This window comes from Acomys minous, assembly GCF_964271855.1.
Source record: "Acomys minous genome assembly, chromosome: 16".
NCBI lineage: Eukaryota > Metazoa > Chordata > Mammalia > Rodentia > Muridae > Acomys > Acomys minous.
Genome location: NC_140498.1, coordinates 90,843,363 through 90,867,297, shown reverse-complemented (window position 1 = coordinate 90,867,297; position 23,935 = coordinate 90,843,363). Strand labels below are relative to the sequence as shown.

At 50.0% G+C, this 23,935-nt stretch overlaps 1 protein-coding gene across 3 annotated transcripts in view; it reads left to right on the top strand.

Annotated features, from left to right (window-relative positions):
• The window catches only part of NOS1 (nitric oxide synthase 1), a gene marked incomplete at its 3' end in the record, with an annotated part of 110,733 nt that overhangs the window by 45,908 nt on the left and 40,890 nt on the right, over window positions 1-23,935 (top strand). For all 3 annotated transcript variants that reach the window (XM_084764820.1, XM_084764821.1, XM_084764822.1), the window contains exons 4-13: window positions 4,955-5,083; window positions 6,453-6,598; window positions 7,237-7,399; window positions 8,598-8,689; window positions 10,729-10,870; window positions 14,012-14,151; window positions 15,686-15,860; window positions 18,506-18,607; window positions 20,359-20,553; window positions 21,091-21,176. In XM_084764820.1, the coding sequence (XP_084620946.1) occupies window positions 4,955-5,083; window positions 6,453-6,598; window positions 7,237-7,399; window positions 8,598-8,689; window positions 10,729-10,870; window positions 14,012-14,151; window positions 15,686-15,860; window positions 18,506-18,607; window positions 20,359-20,553; window positions 21,091-21,176 (1,370 nt within the window). The remainder of the gene's footprint in view (window positions 1-4,954; window positions 5,084-6,452; window positions 6,599-7,236; window positions 7,400-8,597; window positions 8,690-10,728; window positions 10,871-14,011; window positions 14,152-15,685; window positions 15,861-18,505; window positions 18,608-20,358; window positions 20,554-21,090; window positions 21,177-23,935) is intronic.

Sequence of the window (23,935 nt, the reverse complement as noted above, 5' to 3'; positions counted from 1 at the left end):
GGTGTCAGTGACAAAATTTTCCTCTAATGATATTTTCACTTTCTAATAGGTCTGTCAGGTCATGACCCCCACAAAAAGTCTAGGCACCTCTATTACGCTCTCCTGACTTCCATCAGCCCACTCACTCAAGCCAAGCAGCTTCCTGGTTCTCTATTCCCCTAAATCAAGACCTGGCTGGAATCCTTGGCTGCACATTTAAGCTTCTGGATGGTTTCAACTATGTGTGTAGCCTTTGTGTTAATCTGCTTAAGCTGAGACCACACAGTACCACAGATGCAACAGCTTAAATATTCGAAATTCATGCCAGGGTCCTGGAGGCTGAAGCCTGGCAGCAGGCTGCCAGTGTGGCCTGGCTCTGGGTAGGGGGTGGTCCTCAAGCTGTGTATTGTAGCCCCTTTAGGGGCCAAATAACCCTTTCACAGTGGTGGCCTAAGACCAACTGCATGTCAGATACTTGCGTTATGGTTCATAACAGTAGCAAAATTACAAATATGAACTAGCAATGAAGTAATGTGACAGTTGGGGTCATGACTGCATGAGGAGCTGTGTTAAAGGGCCACAGCATTAGGAAGGTTGAGAACCGCTGTGGTAAGGGGTCTTGTTCTGGCGTGTAGAAAGAAGGTTCTTTCTTACTGTATCTCTAACATGATAAAGGGGGGAAGAGGGAGAAAAAGGGGGGGCAGAGACTAATCTCATAATGTCCCTAATTCTAGCAGATGAGGACCTCACCCTTACACTCTCATTTACCCTTTGTGACCTCCAAAAACTCCTGAGTCGAAGGGGTCAAAGGGTTAGGGTTCCAGCATACAGACTTAGAGTACAACTCAGCATATGGCAGACCCCCAAATGCTTATTGTACACAGCTGGGGAAAAACCAGCTGAACAGAGAGAAGGCAGTTAGGAAGTCAGCTTCCTGTGTCTCTGAAGCCACATATAATTCATCCACTTGTAGATTGAAAATGTTCAGAAATACAAACAAACAAATAAAAAACATGGCTGGAGGCAGGGGATGGGGTTCAGTGGTAAAGCCTGGATTAGCATGCATGAGGCCCTTGTCCATCTCCCCAAAACTCATGTGTGTGTATGTGTGTGTGTGTGTGCATAGACTTTTTCTCTTGTCATATTCCCCTAACTACATAGCATAAGAACTACTTACTCGGTATTGGTAAAGGGGGGCAGTGCATGGATAGGCCAATAATTTGGCATTTTTTATATGAGGGACCAGGGGACTGAAGTTCTGGGATCCATGGGGTCCTAGCACCCATGCCTATAGATTCAAAGAGACAACTGGATCATCTGCATCTATATAGGGATATGTAAATTTATCAGATGTGAGGATTAAAACAGGAGTGTGGTGTATACCTACCATCCCTGCGCTCTGGAGGTGGAGGCAGGAAGATCAGAAGTTCAAGGTCATCCTTGGCTACACAGTAAGCTAATTAGACCCTATATAGGTATATACAGGCATGCAGGTATATATGGGGCTGCAAGTGTATATAGGATGTGCAGGTGTAGAGAATATATAGGTGTATACAGGGCTGCAGATGTATACAGGGCTGTAGGTATATACAGGGTATATAGGTGTATGCAGGTGTGTAGGTGTATACAGGGCTGCAGGTGTATATAGGGTGTGTAGGTGTATACAGGGCTGCAGGTGTATGCAGGGTGTGCAGGTATATTCAGGGCTGCAGGTGTATGCAGGGTGTGTAGGTGTATACAGGGCTGCAGGTGTATGCAGGGTGTGTAAATGTATACAGGGCTGCAGGTGTATATAGGGTGTGTAGGTGTATACAGGACTGCAGGTGTATGCAGGGTGTGCAGGTATATTCAGGGCTGCAGGTGTATGCAGGGTGTGCAGGTATATTCAGGGCTGCAGGTGTATGCAGGGTGTGCAAGTGTATACAGGGCTGCAGGTGTATATAGGGTGTGTAGATGTATACAGGGCTGCAGGTGTATGCAGGGTGTATAGATGTATACAGGGCTGCAGGTGTATGCAGGGTATGTAGGTGTATACAGGGCTGCAGGTGCATATAGGGTGTGTAGGTGTATACAGGGCTGCAGGTGTATACAGGGCTGCAGGTGTATGCAGGGCATGCAGGCATTTATACACCCATGCTTCTGGAATCATTACAGGAAGTACTAGCCCTGGTGGTGACTCACATCACCCCAGTGCTTGGGAAGCAGAGGCCAGAGGATGACAAGCTTCAGACCCACCTAGGCTATAGGGTGTCTCTAATGAACCACCTGTGGCACCTGGGGAGGCAACAGAGGACCCATGCTAAGAACAAACAAGAAAGTCAGATATGGTTTTCCTCTCACATCACAAATACACATACACACACACACACACACGCGCGCGCGCGCGCGCGCGCGCGCGCGCGGGGGATGCAGGGAGAGGGAGAAGGAGGAAGAAGGGAGGTGAAATCCCACCTGTAGGCTGTGCATGTGTTTAATGCATGGTAAGGTGGCTGGCAAGCAGGGTTTCCTAGAAACCCCTGGAAAGATTTCCAATCCAGTGACATTTGAGTAAAACAGTCCAGTGGCAAAATTAGAGACATTCTTGGCTTTGGAGAGTCTTGAATCTTAGTTTCTGTCAGTTACAACACAGGGCTGCTACAGTATACAAGAAACCATGATAAAAAAAATAAAAAAGAAGAAGAAGAAGAAGAAGACGACCAGGCCAGGCCTGCTGGAGGAGGCCCATGACTCCAACTACTCAGGAGGCAAATACAAAGCCAGCCTGGGAAACTTAGCATATTTCAGTGGAGAGCGCTCACATGGCATGTGTAAGACCTCGGTTCAGTCTTGGCTTCTTACAAAAGAAATAGACCACAAGGTGACCAGGGGAAAACTCACCACTGAAACTTGGGCTCTCGAATCACAATCATGGATGGCAAAATAATATTCTTGTTTGGGGTTTTATATTGAACAGTGTAAAAAAAAAAAAAAAAAGAGGGGGCGGGGGAAGTGTGGCTAGTTCGGGGCCTCTACAGAAACATGCAGGCAGGCTTTGGCTAGGGCCACAGGCTACAGAGCCCAGACCCCTGCCTCAAAACAGTTGATAAGCCATGCCGACTCCCCAGTGGGTGAGCATTGTCACCTGTGTGGGGGCCCTCAGCCTCCTCTGGGGCTCAAATGCGCAGGCCTTTCTCTCAGGCCTCCACAACTCCCTCAACAGAATGAGTTCAGGAAGTCTTTGCAGTGCCTGTGGGCACCCTGCCTCCTCTCATACTTTAGCAAGCCTCCAGCTAGAGCAGGTGTCGCCTGGCCCAGAATCTTCCATCATCCTACAGAGGGACACAGAGCCAGGAAAGGACAAGTGTGCCCACCACCTCAGCCATTTGTGCTTTGTATCAGGGCCTCTTCTCACTACACCCTCCACCTCACCCTCATTCCCCGCCACCCTCTGAACCTCTGCCCTCCCATCCTGGCAGAGACACCATGTCCACTGCCGGCTCTGAGATGCCTACTGTCACTCAGCCTCCAGAGCAGTAATACAAGCCTCCTGTAGAAACACTAACAACACCAGGTACTGAGGGAGGAAAGCTGTACTAGGTGGCACTTCCCCTTCAAAGATCAAAGTCATCAACTCCATCGTGTGACTCACAGCTGTCCTCCTGCCTCAGCTCCTCCAAGCTTCTGAGCCGTGGGCTTGACCTTTAACCTTCCTGTCCTCCTTCTCCCCCTCACTTGTGTACTTCTACCTCACAGGCTTCCTTGCTGGTCCCCTGTGGCTTTTGTTTTTGCTTCATGAATGTGTGTGCATGGAGGTCAGAGGTCAGAGGTCACCTCAGGCATCGCACCTCAGGTGCTTTCACCTTGTTGTTTTGAGACAGTGTTTCTCATTGGTGCTGAATTTACCAATTAGGCTAGACTGGCTGGCCAGCCAGTCTCGGGGATTCGCCTGTCTCCACCTCTCCCCAGGCCCATATATATCATTATGCCTTTTTTCTTTTTTCACATGGGTTCCAGGAATCAGCAAACACTTTGCACACTGAGCCAATGTTCCAGCCCCCTGGGCCTTTGAACTTTGCAACCTCATCCTGACCCCAGGATGACTCACCGCTGCCCCTCCTCTTGTCCCCATGCCCTCCCCTCCTTTGTAGTCTCATTCCACCTGCTTCTTTGCATCTGGTTACTCTTTCTCTCCTGTTTCAGAAGGATGAGCACACTGCGGTATGGCCAATGTCTATTCACCGAGTGTGTTTGACTGTGAGTTAGAAATTAAGATGAAGCTGGGCATGGTGGCACACACCTTTAATCCCAGCACTCCGGAGGCGGAGACAGGCAGATCGCTGTGAGTTTGAGGCCAACCTGGTCTACAAAGCGAGTCCCGGGCAGTCAAGGCCACACAGAGAGGCTCTGTCTCGAAAAAACGGAAAGAAAAAAAGAGAGAGAGAGAAATTAAGATGAAATGCGACCATGAGAGCCCGTGAGTTAGCGCTTACACACGCATGAGTCACACAGTGCAGACACCTCCCTCCCTGGCTTGCCTTTTAAACCATGTGCCCACCAAGTGAATGACCAGGCTTCTACAACTCCACTGTAACTATTCAAAGGCTGTTAGTTCCCTCTCGGTCACTTATTCATTCAACAAACATCCACCCGGTCTCTATGTGGTATTCTAGATATTAGAACTCATAGTGAATTAGGGATAGTCTTGACTCTATGACACACATTGAAGAGGTTACCTTTGACCTCCTGCCTCCTTGCCCCAGGACTGAATCCATAACATTTTTTTTTCCACATCATGGTGCATCTTCTGCGTTGGCAGCTCTGTTGGACTCTTGGAATCTTACACCTGGTACCCCAGAGAAGATTGAGCTCTTCTCTTTGTGAAGGCAATGGGTGACCCAGAGAAAACCCTAGAAAAAGCAAAGCCTTCAAGTCTCAGATAAGATGACATGGCCCCTCCGAGCCCTACGTCACATGTTGCCTTCATTCTCACTTACAGCCCCCTGCCTCGGGGAAACAGTCCCCTACCAAGAATGGCAGTCCTTCCAGGTGTCCCCGCTTCCTCAAGGTCAAGAACTGGGAGACAGATGTGGTCCTCACTGACACCCTGCACCTTAAGAGCACATTGGTGAGTGTTGGGACTGACTCACCTCACAAGAGGGGGCATCTGTGTTGGGGGGGGGAGGACCCTGTGCAAGGCAATGTGATTGTGATAAGTGCTACCTGTAGCCCACCCCCCCCACCCCCCCACCCCGAGAGGCCAGAATCCCCACCCATGCTGTGATGGCCAGAGAGTCACAGCTAGCGTTGCCTCACAGCTCCCTGCGTGCTCCACTGATGGGTCATGTGTTCGTATAAAGGCTCTCAGTGTGAGCACCTTGCTCCCAGCAGAACTTAAGGGTCCTTGAGCATCCTTTGCCTCTTACAGTGTGATCACAGATGGGGTATCAAACCAACCCTTTCTTCATTGCACACCACGGTCTCTATTCTATAACAGATTCTTAGTATTCAACATGCCAATCTATTGCCTTTCATTTTTTGGTAAAGTATGAATCTCTCGAAGGAATGGTGTATCTGTCAGCTAGTGCAATGTAATAAGCAGGCCCCAAACTCAGCTGCTGAAAACAACTATTGTGTACTTTTTTTTTCTTTTTGGTTTTTTGAGGCAGGGTTTCTCTGTGTAGCCCTGGCTGTCCTGGACTCACTTTGTAGACTGGGCTAGCCTTGAGCTCACAGCTATCTGCCTGCCTCTTGAAGCCAGCCTGGGCTACATGAGATCCTGTCTCAGTAATAATGGTGACAATGACAATACGATGATGATGATGTTAATGGTGATAATGCCTTTATTAGTTGTCTTTGGTCAACATAGAATGGATTTTTTTTTCCGGAACTGGGTGTAATGGTACATGTCTGTGCTTTGGCAGACAGGCAAGAACTCAAGGCCAATCTCAGGCACACAGTGAGTCCAAGGCCAGCCTGGGCTATATGAGACGCTGTCTCAAAACAAAAAAATAAATGATAGATAGATAGTGAAAGAGATACTGAGAGATGAGTGATGATAACTATACGAGTAAATAAGATAGATGAATAAATAGATAAATTGTAGATACATAATAGAGTTAATAGATGATGGATGGAAGACAGGTAGATAAGTAGACATAGGTAGATGATTAATACATACTTGATAAATATGGATGATAGAAAGGTGATAGATACATGATAAATGATAGATAGATAGATAGATAGATAGATAGATAGATAGATAGATAATGGAACGATGCTAGGCAGGTGGTGATAGATAGATGATTGACAGAAGGTACAGGTAGAGGTGACAGAGGCAGATAGACACTAGGTTGTTGCACCAGTGACTATATGTCCCAATGAAAAAGCCCCTTCCATAACTGAACAGCGCAAACACCTCGGGCACACTGGTCATGACATCTGCCAACCCTGGTGGGGAGAAGCCAGAATCTCACCGCCTCCCTCTTGGCCCGCAGGAAACAGGGTGCACGGAGCACATCTGCATGGGCTCTATCATGCTGCCTTCCCAGCACACGCGGAAGCCGGAAGACGTCCGCACAAAGGACCAGCTCTTCCCACTAGCCAAAGAATTTCTCGACCAATACTACTCATCCATTAAGAGGCAAGCACAAGGGGTTGGGCAGCTGGACCGGTGGGGAAATTGCTCACTGTGCAAACGTGAGGACCTGAGTTCAGATACCCTGGGGAAAACAGAGTAGATGTCTGCAAACTCCAGTGGTGGGGGAGGGGAGAAGGGTGTCCTTAGAGCTCACTGGACAACCAGCCATGGGAAATCAACGAGCTCCAGGTTCAATGAGAGACCCCGCCTCAAAAAGTAAGATGCAGAGAGAGATTGAAGAAAGGCACTCACTGTTCCCCACCTCTTAAAGGCTCCATCACCTGGTAGTAGCACAGAGCTTCAAACCTTTAACACATGCTCAAAGACACACACACGCGCACACACACACACACACACACACACACACACATGTACCCCACATGCACACATGCAATGGTAGATACATACATATACACACATGGATGCATGCGCATGCACCCACCCCCAAAAGCACACACATGCTCACACACATATGCACACATAGATACATACATGCATATGCCCACATGCATGCACATACATGCACAGCACACACACACACACACACACACACACACACACACACACACACACACACGGAACACTTCCAAGCCATCACATTGCGGCTCCCCCTCGCCCCACCCCCATCCCTCCTCCCTTAGGTTTGGCTCCAAGGCCCACATGGACAGGCTGGAGGAGGTGAACAAGGAGATTGAGAGCACCAACACCTACCAGCTCAAGGATACCGAGCTCATCTATGGCGCCAAGCACGCCTGGAGGAACGCTTCTCGCTGTGTGGGCAGGATCCAGTGGTCTAAGCTGCAGGTAGGTAGTGACACGCGGATGTCCGGAAGACCCTCCTGGGAGAGGACAAGCCATGGAGGCAGATGAAACTTTGAAAGAGATTTAGTCTGGTGGTGATTTATCAGAATGCTGCTCTTACTGAGTGAAATTGCCATACCTTTTGGTAGAACTCGGGCTATCCCGTTTGCCGCACACCCCGCCACCACTCCCTTTTGCTGTCCCCTTTGCCGCAGATTCCCTTTTGTTTTTACCTGCCAGAAGGTGCTTTCTTCTGTGTCCCTGATTTGAGTCTGTCCTGGGGAATAGCTTAAATGTTACAAATAGATTGGTTTGTAGGCTCAAGGCTTTCTGTCCGGTGGACTGTGTTACTGTATAATATACTTACTCACGGGTTTTGTTATGACATTTTCATTTGTGTAAGGTATATTGACCGTGTTCACTCCCCACCGCCTTCTCTGGCCCCCTTCCCATTCCAAGATCATCTTCTTCTGCTTCAATGTCCTGTATTTTATTTTTATTTATTTATTTATTTATTTATTTATTTATTTATTTATTATGTATACAATGTTCTGCCTGCATGTGTGACTGTCCACAAGCTCTCATCATAGATGGTTGTGAGCTACCATGTGATTGCTGGGAATTGAACTCAGGACCTCTGGAAGAGCAGACAATGCTCTTAACCACTGAGCCATCTCTCCAGCCCCCTGTATTTTATTTTTAGGGTCTGTGAGCCACTGACTTTAATAAGGATTGCTGGCATGAGCAGGGGTGCAGGGTGATTCATTGGGGGTATAGTCAACTTTCCATCTCTCCGCCACCAAAGAAAGCGAGAGGCCACCCACTGCCAGTAGCCCCTTAGGGCAGAGTGGCATCTCATGAGACCCAGCCTCCACCCTCTGCTCCAGATTATTTGAATCTTGCTTGTTTTTAAACATAAGCAGCCCATTACAGCTCGCTCCTTTCATCACCACCTCACTCTCCTAAGTCATTTGTCCTCCATGCATATCCTTTTGGGGACATTTCCTGAGTTATTGGCATAGAAAAAAGGGAGGCAATATAGAATATTGCCTGGACCTCAAGCATGGGGGGGGGGGCGGTGCTGGCTATCCAAGAGGGGCTGCAGCTGCAGTGGGCTCAGGGTCCCCTGGAAAGGAAATCTGGCCTGGGGCGGCCAGGGAGAGAGGAGGCAGCTGGCAATCCCATCGTGCACTTTCTGCAGGTGTTTGATGCCCGAGACTGCACCACAGCCCACGGCATGTTCAACTACATCTGTAACCACATCAAGTACGCCACCAACAAAGGGAACCTCAGGTGAGTTGCTGTGCAAGTGTACGTGGGGGTGGGGAGTTGTCCTGGAAAAGGCCGTCCCCTCCTGGGGAGATGGCCCAACTGGCAGAAAATAGCCTGGCATTTCTTATCCCCTGCCCCTCCTCTGATGGAAAAAAACAACAACCAAAATCTGACTCTCCCAGGACTCTAGTTCCCTGTCACCCACAGAGAGGATGGAGGAAGTAATTAGGATTCCTGGAAAGAAGAAACTCCCATTTCTGAGTAGAGCCAGCTCTCACAGCATTCCACCCTGCTGCTCAGGGCTGCCGCCCATTCCTTGGGGCACTGTGTCTTCCAGTTCTGTCCCATGTAGCCCCACCTTGCACTCTTGTACCAATATAAGGAACATAGCCTGCTGGGAGCCAGTTAAGGCAGGGAGGCAGGCACCTTGGTATGTTACTTTCAGGCTGGCCTCAGCTGGTGCCTCACAGCTGAGCACCACCACCCTCCTTGTCCACAGCCGGCTGCACTTGTCAGTCCCACTGGTGACATCTGTTCCCACACACACACCCTAGGCTGCCCCGAGCTCATGCAGAGGGGGCTTGTCTATCTCGGGCATGGATTTCCTTGCTGCCTAAGCCACTGATAAGAACAAAAATCATTTGTGTGCGAGGAATTGGTAGTTAGGAATCTTTCCTAAGTAACTTCATCCTGATACATCAGAGAAGTTTCTAGCAAGAGGCAGATAGATTGATTGAAAGGTGTTTGTTGCACAAGCATTGGGGGTCTGAGTTCAAATCCAGAACCCATGTTTAAAAAGCCAAGCATAGTGGCACATGCTTGTCACCCCAGTGCCAGGGAAGTGGAGGCAGGGGGATTCTGAGTGTTGATGTCCGGTCAGCCTAGCACAACGGGTGAGCTCCAGGGTGGGTGAGAAGCCTTGTCTCAAAAGACACAGTGGGCCTCTGGCCTCCATGTATGTGCATGTGCCCACACAAAGAGAGGGAGGGAGGGAGGGAGCCTTCCAGCATATTCTAAATCAAAGCTTAAGCCTTCAAATTGCTTAGGAGACACTCTTGTGGCTTTCAAGGGACACTATCAGCCAGCAAAAGGAGAGGTCACCCCACACTCCGCAGCTGTGTTCTGTAATGTAGTTTGTGTGGAGTGGGTATCTTCACGAGAGCTAACTGAAAGAAAAAAAAACCACTTAGGATTTCTTCTTAAGTTTTAAACCTCCTGTCTAAAAACTGTGCGACAGACACAGGAGAGTGTAATGCTGCAAACATAAGGAGTATATGCCTAAGGGACTCAACAGAGCAGGCCTTCAAACTGCCCCAGGGAAGCAGGCAAGGGGGCGTGGCCGTGCTTCCTGTCTCCCTCCATCTCAAATCCCACACTGGGCATGGCATCCGACTCACAACGTGTGGCTCTGGTGTTTATAAACAGGCTTCTCAAACAGGCTCTGTCTGGGGGCCACCTACAGACATAGCCGAGCGTCTTCACGCCAGAGGGAAGGCAGCTTGCTTCGTTCTTTGTTGTCTCCCATGTGTAGCAGAGAGATTTTTGCCTACAAGTGTGGAACCTGGGCTTTGGCTCAGTGAATTGCCTTCAGCCGGGGCTCTAGCCTCACCCTCAGGCCCGAGGCAGTGACGTCAGTGACGTCACGGCTTGAGAATGCTGAGTTCCCTTACCTACAGAGTAAGACCTACAGAAACAGGGTCCAGCGACCCCCATCTGGGATGCTGCTTGTGGAAATAGAATCTGGTACAGCCATGGGTGTGAGCCTGTGACGGCAAAGAGGGACATGACCTTAGAGCGCATATGCCCTGCAGTGTGTGGTGACACATATCTCTCATGCCAGCCGCCCTCGGGACACTGAGGCAGGAGGATCACAACTTCAAAGCCAGGTTGTGTGTGTTCCTGCCTTCCACCTTACACAGACTAAGGGTTCTGTTGGAGGGAGCTGGTGACTCCGTCCCACAGCTCGGGGCCTGAACATCTGATCTCCAGCTTCGTCGTCGCTGTGTCCTCCAAAGGGCAAGTCCCACCCTAGTCACTCCCACCCTCTCCCCTCTCCCAAGGTCGGCCATCACCATATTCCCTCAGAGGACTGACGGCAAGCATGACTTCCGGGTGTGGAACTCGCAGCTCATCCGCTATGCTGGCTACAAGCAGCCAGATGGCTCTACCTTGGGGGACCCCGCCAACGTGCAGTTTACAGAGGTGAGCCTGGGTGCCCCAAGCCTATCCCTGCCTGGACTCTCAGTCCCCTCCCCCATGCTTTTCCACTTTAACATTTTTATCCCGGAGGGTCCAGCCAGCAAGAAACAGGACCCAGTCCTCAGACCTGCTCTGGCACGGGACTGCCCTCAACTCCATCCCTCTGGTTCCATTGCTGCCATTTGGCCATTTTCATGGCACGACCTCCCCTAACCCTCCCTACGGGAGCTTCTGGCCCCTTTCAGAGTTGAATAGACTGAGCCTTGCCAATGCCAAGGAACTGATCCTGAACTTGTAAATGAATAAAATGATTCCTAGCACCCCAGGGTAGGTCCCCCGGCCTCCCACCAGTAGAAATGGCCTGAGAAGCCACATTCCAGGCCACTTTTCCTGAGCTGACATACATAGCTCCTTCACATGTTGAGCGATGATGATTGGAGCTGGAGCCAGGTGTGGTGGTGCAGGACTTTAATCCCAGAGGCAGAAGCAGGAGGATTTCTATGACTTCGAGGTCAGCCTGGTCTGCCTAGTGAGTTCTGGGACAGCCAGGGCCATTCCACAGAGAGGGGTTAGTTTGAACTGTCATTCCTTCCTGGAGCAGGCTTGAGTCTCCCCCAGGCAACTGTACAACACAGTATATTGAGGATCAAAGTTAATAAAAGCTACCAAGAGGACCAACCTGGGAAGAGACACTATTGAGTGGGACATGCCCAGTGGGACAGGGCAACAGACATATGTCAATGCCCACGTCCCCCTTTATTCAACCCACACACACACCCTGCTTTCCCCCTACCCCCTGCATGCTGACTTCATATGCATAAGGCTTTTCTCATTGAAATGTGATAATCCTGGGAACTGGCTGTAACCAGGGCAACCAGGAGCCGCACCTGTGCACTCAGAGCCTGGGCCAGACTCCCCAGACTCCTTTCCACTTGGCTGAGCGCTAACTGCTAAGCGTGTAGTTGGCTGACCTTGCCTCCTGCTTAGCTGAACACTAGCGTGTACTGTAATCTCTTCTTCCTTATCTGTGTCCAGAACCTTCCCTGACCAGGATTCATTCTCCTGGCTCCCATTCACACAGCACAAAGAAACATCTCAAGCCTGGCCACATTGTTATATGGAACCCTGTACTTCCCCAGTGTTGTCCACACATGCATGTGGCTATAAGCATGCTATATAGCCAGCCTCAAACAAGAAGTCTCCAAGATGATAAAAAAAAAAGGAAACAACTCATTAATAATCTTTTAAAAATAATTTATTTAATTTTATGGGCATTGGTGTGAGGGTGTCAGAGTCCCTGGGATTGAAGTTATAGACAGTTGTGAGCTGTATGTGGGTCCTGGGAATTGAACCCAGGTCCTCTGGGAGGACAGCCAGTGCCCTCAACGGCTGAGCCATCTATCCAGCCTCCCATTGATAGTCTTATATTGAGTATATTTTGAAATTATAATAGTAGGGTAGAGCAGACTAGCATATTAATAAATTAGAAAACTTAATAAATTAATAAATTCAACTTTACTACTAAGTATCATATTTGAATATATTCACTTCGGTCATTTTGTCACTCTCAGTGCATCATGGTGGTACACAGCTGTAATTTCAGCACTCAGGAGACTGAGGTAGAAGCCTTGTGAGTCTGAGACCAGCCTGAGCTATATTTATAGTGAGACTCTGTCTCAACAACAGAAATAGGGCTAGAGAGGTGGCTTGGTAGGTAAAAGGCTGGTTGCAGTGACACACACCTGTAACCCCTGCACAGAGGAGGTGGAGGCAGGAGCATCATGCTTGGTGCCTGCCAATTCAGCCAAGCCGGTGAGCTCTAGCTGTAGTCAGAGGCCCAGTTCATACAGTAGAGCCCAACATGGTAGCACACACCTTCAATCCCAGCACTCAGGAGTCAGAGACAGATGGATGTCTGGGGTTCTAGGGCTAGCCTGGTCTACTTAGTGAGTTCCAGGACAGCCTGGTCTATACGTAGTGAGACTCTTGGGGCTGGAGAAATGGTTCTGTGGTTTAGATCACTGGTGGTCTTCCATGGGACCTTAGTTCAATTCCCATGAACCACATGGTGACTTACAACCCTCTATAACTCCAATGCAAGGAAATCCAATGCCCTCTTCTAGCCTCTGCAGGCAGGCACCAGGGACGTGCCTGCGCATAGACGTACACCCTAGCAAAACACCCACATAGTCGAGCGTGGTGGTGCACGTCTTTAATCCCAGTTCTCAGGAGGCAGAGGCAGGTTGATCGCTGTGAGTTCGAAGCCAGCCTGGTCTACAAAGCAAATTCAGGACAGCCAGGGCTACAAAGAGAAACTCTGCCTTGAAAAAAAAAAAAAAACCAACCACCCACATACATAAAATAATATAATAATAATGTTGATGATGATGATGATGATGCCTTTTTAAAAGACCCTGTCTCAAATAAAATAAGGTAGAGATGGTAAGTCTGCACATATAAACACATATACAGTACACACATACCACAGAGGGAATTTAAAATCGAATAATAAAATATATATAATTAGTAAGTTAATGTTGCTATTTAATGTACTTTATCATGTTCTATAAACATAGATTTAATATATTTAGTAAATGAACAAAATGCCATCTTATTTAAGTTTTAGTGTCAAATGCTTGATTAAAAATCTTGATCCATTCTTAATGAATTATTATTCATGTGAGGTATACAGTTGGATTTAAAATTCAGTATGTTAATGAAAGGAGCTTTGCTTCCCAGGCTTTTTTTAAAAAGAAGTTTCCAGAACATTTTATCTCCTGTGTCTCGCTGTGCCCGTGGACAGCTGTGGGTGTGTTTTCTACAGTGAGCCACAGCACTGGAGATTTTCTTTGTAACTTGTGGCACTTAACGCCACACATAAAAGCTAGCCCATGGGGGAGATACCACAGTCAGACTCAGCCTTCATCCTCTCGGTGTGCCCAGCTGGTACAGTTGACCCTCTCTGCAGAGGACTGCCCTGTGTTCCCTGGAGAAGCTGCCCTCACTCTATGGTGAGGGTCAGAGAGCTCTTGTTAAGGAGGCGTTTGCGGCTTTCATGAAGACCTCTGCTTGCCCCAGCCCCTCTTCCTGCTGTGTTTGGAGGGGCAGGGACAGAAGTGAGTGACAGGAGGACTCTGTTTGTAGATCTGTGTCCAGCAGGGCTGGAAAGCCCCAAGAGGCCGCTTCGACGTTCTGCCGCTACTGCTCCAGGCCAACGGCAGTGACCCCGAGCTCTTCCAGATCCCCCCAGAGCTGGTGCTGGAAGTACCCATCAGGCACCCCAAGTAAGAACGATGACCATTGGGTGGGGGGATTCCCTGATGACCTCCTCTGTCCATCTCACGAACCCCACCCCAGGTTCTCTGCAGCCCCAACAGGCAGCAAGAGGCTCCTGGGTCCCATCCTGGCTGTCAGGCTGGGATACGAAAGGTCCTTCTGAACTGACCTGGACCAGCAGATGCATCTATTTCTAAGCAACTCCGTGACCAGCCCTCTGCCCAGCCCCTGGGGTCCCAAGAGTAGACAATACCTACTGTCTTGCTGTGGACATAGCATCCAATAGAGGAAGTTGTATTCAGTGGCTGGCCCTGGGTGAGCCAAAGTCAATCAGAATCTGAGCCCACAAGTAGCCTGGAGACCAAGGTCAGAGAATCAGGTAGCTTGTGCACTTTAAGAGTGAATGATACGCTAGGCTGGTGAGATGGGCTCAGCAGGCGAAGGAGCTTGCCCCCAAGCCTGAGTTCTTGAGTTTGATCCCAGGGCCCAAACAGTAGAGGAGCAGAACTGCCTCCTACAAACTGCCCTCTAGTGCACGTGCGTTCATGTACGTGTGTGTGTGTGTGTGTGTGTGTGTGTGTGTGTGTGTGTGTGTGTGTGTGCGTGCGCGTGCATACATGCATACATACACAGTAAATAAAATGTAATTATAAAATGAAAGAAGGAAAGCCACTGTGAGGTGCTAGACTGGAGCCAAAACCAAGGGAGGTTGCTAAGAAACTTAAATCGCCTGCAAAATAGATCTTACACATCAAGTTAATTAGTTTTAATCTATTATGAACTGTATCTCAACTTTTAAATAAAAACAGGCTTCAGCCTGGCCCGAGGGTGTGATGAGACAGGTGAGTCACACAAGAGGGAGCCTGTCTATTTAAAGAGGGCCTCTTTTTTAATGTTTTTTTTTAAAGTATGAATTCATTTAAAATACCTCATACACAAATAACAGTGCTGATCTTGTTGGCTACATCTCTGGGGGACCTACAGAGTTACACCTGGCACCGGTACCCCACCTGCCCTGCCTGAGTCTTCCCTGGACAGAGAACACCTGTCTGAGGCTCCTGATACATTGGAGCACAGCCAGATGCCTAGGCGACCTTGGCTCACACAAGTTCCTTGCTAGGCCTGTCCAACCTGCTCTGCAGTCCTCAGTCCATCCGGCCTTAGCACTAGCTTCTGGGACCACTATGTCCCTGCGTCTGTGGTTTGTGTCCAAAAGGGGAAGACCGTAGACACAATTCCTAAAATACCCAGTTCCAAGAAAGTGCAGCAAAAGGGGAAATATGAGCTCACGTGACCCAACTGGACATCAGGATGGTTTCCCAGAGCGAAGAACATTTAGCTGGGAATCAAGAATAGATTTAGAAATGAAGGCGCAGGAGAGGAGAGATATTGGGAAGAAGGGCCTGTCGATAATCAGGTTATGTGTATGGCCCCCCGGGGTACCGTGCCTGCAGCACCCCCCCAGCCTGAGGATGCTGCACCCACGCATCTGCTCGGGAGACACCTGCTGCCTGCTGAGCGAGAGCACCTTGCTTTCTGCAGATTTGACTGGTTCAAGGACCTGGGGCTCAAATGGTACGGCCTCCCCGCCGTGTCCAACATGCTGCTAGAGATTGGGGGCCTGGAGTTCAGCGCTTGTCCCTTCAGCGGCTGGTACATGGGCACAGAGATCGGCGTCCGTGACTACTGTGACAACTCTCGATACAACATCCTAGAGGTGAGGTCCCCCGATGGTCCCCGAATGCGGAGACAGAGGACACCGCTCAGCAGCTTTGGGGATGGGAGATCGGGCAGGGCTAAGACAGAACTGCAATCCTGGTGAATCTTCCAGAAATGCCCGAAGCACCTGTGGCTTTCCTAGCGATGGCTGAAGTGGCAAATAGCACAGCTGCCGCCACCACCACAGAGAACACTGTGTAAGGTCCTTGACGTCCACTAGGATTCCCTGGGCGCCTTCAGATGTGAAAATCTGCAGATGGGCAGAGAGGTGACTCAGCTGGTCAAGTGTTTCCTGCCCAAAGCATGAGAGCCTGAATTGAATCCCCAGAATTCCCATTTTACAAGCCAGGCATGGTAGTGGGTCTTACAATCCAGGGGCATGGAGACCGTTAGGACTCTGGGGCTTGCCCGCCAAGTACCCTACCTAGCCTACTTGGGAAGTTCCAGGCCAGTGTGAGAGCCGGCCTCAGAAAACAAGGCGGCTGGCGCCTGAAGGACAACAGTGGCACCGGAGGCTGCTCTCTAGCCTCTACATGAACATACATGCATGTACACACACACACACACACACACACACACACACACACACACACACACACCTCAGATTCCCAAGTCCCATACACAAAACACTGTAGTATTTGTACTAAGCCTCGCGATCTTTGGATTGTCTGCAGCTGACATACAATTCTAGACACAGTGTGGGTGGCGCCAGAGGCTGCTCTCTGGCCTCTACATGAACATACATGTATGTACACACACACACACACACACACACACACACACACACACACACACACCCCTCAGATTCCCAAGTCCCATACACAAAACACTGTTGTATTTGCCTCGCGATCTTTGGATTGTCTGCAGCTGACATACAATTCTAGACACAGTGTAGCTGTACAAATGGCTGCCACTCTATAGTTTAAGGTACATGGAAATAGCTCCACCTGCTCTGTACAACTGAGACTCTTTTGAATTATTTTGGTCCAGGGTGGTCTGATCATGCAGCTGAGTGCTGGGCATGGAAGGCTGGCTGGGTGCCGGGTGTGTGCCAGGAGGACTGGGGTTTTTGGTGTACTGGTTCCTTTGGTTTTTGTTTTTCCTGTTTGTTTCTGCAGTGCTGGGGTTGAGCTGAGGTCCCTGAGCACACTAGGCCAGCCCTCTACCACTGAGCTATCCCCCCAAGCCCTGCTATGCTCGGGGCAGGTTTTTTGTTGTTGTTGTTGTTGTTGTTATTTTACTTGCAACAGTCAGCCTTGTTTCCTAAGAGGTTACAGAGAGACTCAGAAGTCAAGGATGGGCTTGGATCATGCAGTCTATTGGTGACAGGTTGGAATTAGAACGCAGAGCCAAGCACTACATTTATGCTGTTAGGACAAACTCGTGTCACTAGGCTTGTAAGCCACGCCTGTAAGCCTGTACTTGGAGGTAGAACTAGGTAGATCAGGAGCTCCAGGCTGTCCTCTGCTCCACTGCAAGTTCTGAGCCAGCCTGGGCTACATGAGACCCTATTCCAAACACATACAAAATAAATCAATGGCAGGGCCCCAGTCCATAGAATTTATACACTGTTGGTCCTGGCGGGGGGTGGGGGGGTGGGGGGTGGGGTGGGAGGGGGTGGGGGGATGGGGGCTGGGAGGGTGGGGGGCTGGGAGGGGTAGGGGGGTGGAGGGTGCAGGGCTCCCTAGTAGATTCCACTAGATGGACAACAGTGTATAAAAACTTCTGGCAAGAAAGAAAAACACTTTAGGCAATCGTATCCTGATTCAAGTGACAGTTGGAAGTTTGGTTTTGGGTTTTGGGTTTTGGTTTTTCAACCAAACCAAAAGGACGTTTTTCAACAAGTTTTTATTCTTTTTGTCAAAGTGACGTTGCACCGCACCTAGCTGTGTGTGTACCCTTCCCCGTACCTGAAATTGCAAAGGCTTTAAACAGATTTACATAAAGCAGGAGCCAGTCACTTTCTGCAGCAGTGTCCTGATTACGATCCAAGCTAACCTGAAAGCCTTTACCTCGGACAGCGAGTTAATAAGTCCGCTCTCTGCTCTCTGCCTCACCTCATGACCACCCTGGCCTGTCACTTCCAGCTGCTGGATACAGTGGCAGCCAGGGCTGAGGAGCAATTTACCCAAACTGAGGATGGTAGCTTCTGAGCATAGTAAAGAGACCTGGGCTCCCACTGGCAGCTAGCCTTGATAACTGAAAGGCACAACTTTAATTAAGGAATTTGCCTCCGGGCCTCTGATGCTGTGACCCAGGTGCTCATTTCCGTTAGGTCAAATACTAATGCCAGGATGTAGTTATTTCTAGTTATTTTGCTAGGATGTCTTCAACTTAGAAAGCAGCAGCTAGCTCTCAGGTCTCCAGGGTTCAAGTATTAGGGCGTTAACGCGTTCTCCTCCATTGACTGGCACATGAATTTTAGCAGCTTAAGGGCAAGCCATGTCTCTTTAGCTAACTGGGTTGTCAATAGTAAATCCTTGGAGCCCGTGAGCGAGTCAGTCAGCCTCTGAATGGATTAACTAATTGATTAATTATTAATTGATTGATTGATTAAGAAGCCCACTCACAACACTACTATCTTTGGCCTGAAATCCAGAGTTAGGCAGCCTGTTCAAGCCGATGTTTTCTTCACCCTTCCAGGAAGTAGCCAAGAAGATGGATCTGGACATGGGGAAGACATCCTCGCTGTGGAAGGACCAGGCACTGGTGGAGATCAACATTGCTGTTCTGTACAGCTTCCAGGTACCCTGGGCCCCAGCACCAAGGTCAAGCATCAGAGCAGAGAGGGACAAAAGGACCTTCGAGAGCAGCGGTTTTCAACCTGTGGGTTGAACGACCCTTTCACAGGAGTCGCCAAAGACCATGGGAAAACACAGAAATTAACACTGCGATTCACGGCAGTAGCCAAAGTTCTAGTCATGGAGTAGCTATGAAAATAATTTTATAGTTGGTGGGGGGGGGTCACCACGACATGAGGAACCATATGAAAGGGTCACGGTGTCAGGAAGGTTGAGATCCACTGCTGTAGAGACTCTGAACTGAGGGTCAAGAGCTCTGCCTCGCAAGGCTGACCTTTTGGGGGCTGGAGAGATGGACCAGTCAGTCAAGTGCTGGCTTCACAAGTGTGGGCTCCTAAATTCAATCCTCAGAGCGAGCCCCCATAGAGGGGGTGAATGTTTGTGATGCCAGTGATGGCGAGAGAGGAGGCAGAGATTCCCGGGTCCTGACTGGCCATCCAGCTTAGCACTCCCTTGTAAAGTTCCAGCCCAATGAGAGGCTCTGTCTCAAACAGACATTTGAGGAATGACATCCAAAGTCCCCCCTCTGACCTTCATATGCACATATACACACATGCACCATCATACAAACTTGAATATATAAACACACCAAAAAAAAAGATAAAAGAAAAAAAATCACCTTCAGGGATTCCCATATGTCAATGTGACCTACTTTCTGTCCACAATGCCTTCCTGTCCTGTGGGCCTTGGCAGGGTAGACATTTGATGGAGAGAGGTGGCAGGAAGTCCTGGACTTAGTGCTTAAGATTCTGCAGTTTGGTGACAGTGTCTCCATGCTTTGTCACCTCCTTGAAAGTCAGAGTTTCCCACCACAGGGACAACATCCCTCCTCGCTCTCAGCCTCACAGCTGTCAGCGCCCCCATAAGGAGTTATAGTAAGATGGGTAGGAAATACACCACCTAGACCATGCTAAGTCTGAGCACAAAGTGGGCGGTGTTAGCATACCAAGATACTAATTGGGATCCTGGGGGCCACTTTGGAACTTGACATCAGCCCCATCCTGGTAGACAGGAGAGACAAGTGTGTTCGTTCAGACCTTGGGGTGGGTGTGACTAGATAGAGCAGGCAACTCACAGAGCGTCACAGGGCAGAGACCTGCGTGGGTGGCAGGGCAAGGAGCCACCTCCCAAGAAGCTGTGGCAATGAACAGAACGTGGCCCCTGGTGGAGACACTCAGGACATAGGAGAAGGGACAGAAGGAAAGGAGAGGAGCCGGCCAGTGTCATTTAGACAACCTGTGAATCCATGCACACCAGCCCCAGCCTGTGCCAGACTCTGGTCCGCCCACCTCCAAGCTGCCTTGCTCCTTTGATCTCTAATAGGCTCCAACTCACTCCTTAAGACTGTCTACGTTGGTTTTATTTCATCGCTATAAATAGTTACAGATTTGGTAAGTAAAGCATGAGATAAGGTAAACAGACACAAGAAAAATAAAACAAAGCCCCGAGAATCTAGCTCCCACCTGAGGCCCCACCCCCTGGCTAACGAAAGGCGGGAGGGCAGGGAGAAGCCGGACAAGATGGATAAGGAAGGTCTTATAGAGACATCAGCACCAAGCTGAACCTTTCTCCTGTGCAATTAGACTGAGAGGCAGGCTCGTCCCAAGGCTGCCTTTTGGCAGTCTCTGTAGGGAAGGTACCCAAACATCCCGCCTTCTCTTCCTTCCTGACACCTCGCTGCCTCTCCTTCTGCAGAGCGACAAGGTGACCATCGTTGACCACCACTCTGCCACTGAGTCCTTCATCAAACACATGGAAAACGAGTACCGCTGCCGAGGGGGCTGCCCGGCAGACTGGGTGTGGATTGTGCCCCCCATGTCAGGCAGCATCACCCCTGTCTTCCACCAGGAGATGCTCAACTATCGACTCACTCCATCCTTTGAGTACCAGGTCCTGCCCCACCCCGCCCTGCCCTGCCCCGCCCCACCCCGCCCTGCCCCGCCCCACCCCGGGCTCCCCTCTGCCCTGAAACCCACAATGCACAGGCCAAGTTTTCCCAACCTCTGGGGGGGGTGCATCTTCAAACAGGTCAGTTCTGTAGACACCTGTGTGCCCAGTAGCCTGAGAGACTTACGGAGACAAGAAGTGCGTACCCAGGAAGAGTTTGAGCTGGCCATGGTGGCACACACCTAGAACTGAGAACTCAGAAGGGTTGAAACAAGGATGACAAATTTGCAGCTAGCCTGGGCTATGTATCCAGACCCCACCTCAAATACAGAGTCTGAGGGCAATGGGGGCTGAGTGGGAAGAGCTGGGGGGACAATGCAGAAAGGCTTGTGCACATCACCTCCTACAGGGATATGTGCGATCATCCCTGGCTCAACCCCTTACCTTATAGGACTGAGGTTTGGACAGCCCCAGTCCCAGGCATCCCCAGGTGGGATTGGACTTCAGGGCTGTGACCGGTATCGTTGCTTTTCTTCCCAGCCCGATCCATGGAACACCCATGTGTGGAAGGGCACCAACGGGACCCCCACAAAGAGGCGAGCCATTGGCTTCAAGAAATTGGCAGAGTGAGTGCCCTGAACTGGGGGACAGAGGGATCTATCCACAAGCTGGGAATGCTTGGAGCTAGGCAGGTGCTGTACCCTGTGCCAACTCCATGATGGGTACTTCCGTGCCACCTCCACCATCTCATGCACACACATGTACACACAGTCACACAGTCACACCCAGACACACAGACCCACACACAGTCACACATATACACACATATACACAGGCACACAGTCACATACATACGTACATACACGCAGTCACATAAACACACATACACATACATATATGCATAAACTCACAAAGAGTACACATACATTTCATACATACACATATGCACACACATACATATACACATATACTCACACAGAAAACACACATATATTGATAATACACACAGTATACAGACATACACAGCATAAACACATACACACACATACATACATAACATACACACATAGCATACACACATACATATACATACATATATTACAAAACATATACACACAATATACATACAAGATTACACATATAAATATGCACACACTATATATACACAAATACAGAATATACATACATATACAACATACACACATACATACAGCATATGCACATATACACATACATACACATACATTATACAACATATACACACATACACATAGCATATGCACACATACACATACATTACACAACATGTACACACACATATACATATACACAGCACACATACATATACACATACACATAGCATGCACACATTCACACACACAAGGTATAGAGCTCAGGAAGGCCAGATTGAGCTACATAACAAGACCCTGTCTTTTTTTTTTTAATTAATAATAATTCTAGTAATAATGCTTAACTGAGCCAAATGGAAGATCAGGAGGCTATGGACCAAGGCCACTGAAGTATCACTTTCGGCCCAGCGTGCAGCTGGCATAAATGATGTACACCACCGAGGTGATTTAATGATGTCACCAACCTTGAGTGCCAAGAAAGGAAACCCCCCTGACTCACTCAGCGGGAAGCTCTGTTTGGCAGAAGACTAAGTAAGCCAGCTTGTGTTCAGCTCCCAGAGTCTAGAACGCTTGTGTGCGGCATCCAGGTGGACAGCGGGTACCACTTATTCTAGGGACCCCAGAGGCAAGGCTGCAGTCTTTGCAGTGCCCAACCTAGTAAACTCGGACCTAGTAGATTCTCGTTCTTTCTCCCTCCATCCCTTCTGCCCTCCCTCCTTCTATCTTCCCTCCCTCCTCCTCTCTTCCCTCCCTCCTTCTCTCTTCACTCCCTCCTTCTCTCTTCCCTCCCTCCTTCTCTCTTCCCTCCCTCCTCCTCTCTTCCCTCCCTCCTCCTCCTTCCCTCCCTCCTTCTATCTTCCCTCCCTCCTTCTCTTCTTCCCTCCCTCCTCCTCTCTTCCCTCCCTCCTTCTCTCTTCCCTCCCTCCTCCTCTCTTCCCTCCCTCCTCCTCTCTTCCCTCCCTCCTTCTATCTTCCCTCCCTCCTTCTCTCTTCCCTCCCTCCTTCTCTCTTCCCTCCCTCCTTCCTCTCTTCCCTCCCTCCTTCTCTCTTCCCTCCCTCCTTCTCTCTTCCCTCCCTCCTTCTCTCTTCCCTCCCTCCTCTCTCTTCCCTCCCTCCTCCCTCTCTTCCCTCCCCCTTCTCTCTTCCCTCCCTCCTCCTCTCTTCCCTCCCTCCTCCTCTCTTCCCTCCCTCCTTCTCTCTTCCCTCCCTCCTCCTCTCTTCCCTCCCTCCTCTCTCTCCCTCCCTCCTTCTCTCTTCCCTCCCTCCTTCTCTCTTTCCCTCCCTCCTTCTCTCTTCCCTCCCTCCTTCTCTCTTCCCTCCCTCCTCCTCTCTTCCCTCCCTCCTTCTCTCTTCCCTCCCTCCTTCTCTCTTCCTCCCTCCTTCTCTCTTCCCTCCCTCCTCCTCTCTTCCCTCCCTCCTTCTCTCTTCCCTCCCTCCTCCTCTCTTCCCTCCCTCCTTCTCTCTTCCCTCCCTCCTCCTCTCTTCCCTCCTCCTCCTCTCTTCCCTCCCTCCTTCTCTCTTCCCTCCCCCTTCTTCTCTCTTCCCTCCCTCCTCCTCTCTTCCCTCCCCTCTCTCTTCCCTCCCTCCTCCTCTCTTCCCTCCCTCCTTCTCTCTTCCTCCCCTCCTTCTTTCTTCCCTCCCTCCTCCTCTCTTCCCTCCCTCCTTCTCTCTTCCCTCCCTCTCCTCTCTTCCCTCCCTCCTCCTCTCTTCCCTCCCTCCTTCTCTCTTCCCTCCCTCCTTCTCTCTTCCCTCCCTCCTCCTCTCTTCCTCCCTCCCCTCTCTTCCCTCCCTCCTTCTCTCTTTCCTCCCTCCTTCTCTCTTCCCTCCCTCCTCCTCTCTTCCCTCCCTCCTTCTCTCTTCCCTCCCTCCTCCTCTCTTCCCTCCCTCCTTCTCTCTTCCCTCCTCCTCCTCTCTTCCCTCCCTCCTTCTCTCTTCCCTCCCTCCTTCTCTCTTCCCTCCCTCCTTCCTCTCTTCCCTCCCTCCTCTCTCTTCCCTCCCTCCTTCTCTCTTCCCTCCCTCCTTCCTCTCTTCCCTCCCTCCTTCTCTCTTCCCTCCCTCCTTCTCTCTTCCCTCCCTCCTTCTCTCTTCCCTCCCTCCTTCTCTCTTCCCTCCCTCCTTCTCTCTTCCCCTCCCTCCTTCTCTCTTCCCTCCCTCCTCCTCTCTTCCCTCCCTCCTTCTCTCTTCCCTCCCTCCTTCTCTCTTCCCCTCCCTCCTTCCTCTCTCCCTCCCTCCTTCACTCTCCCTCCCTCCTTCTC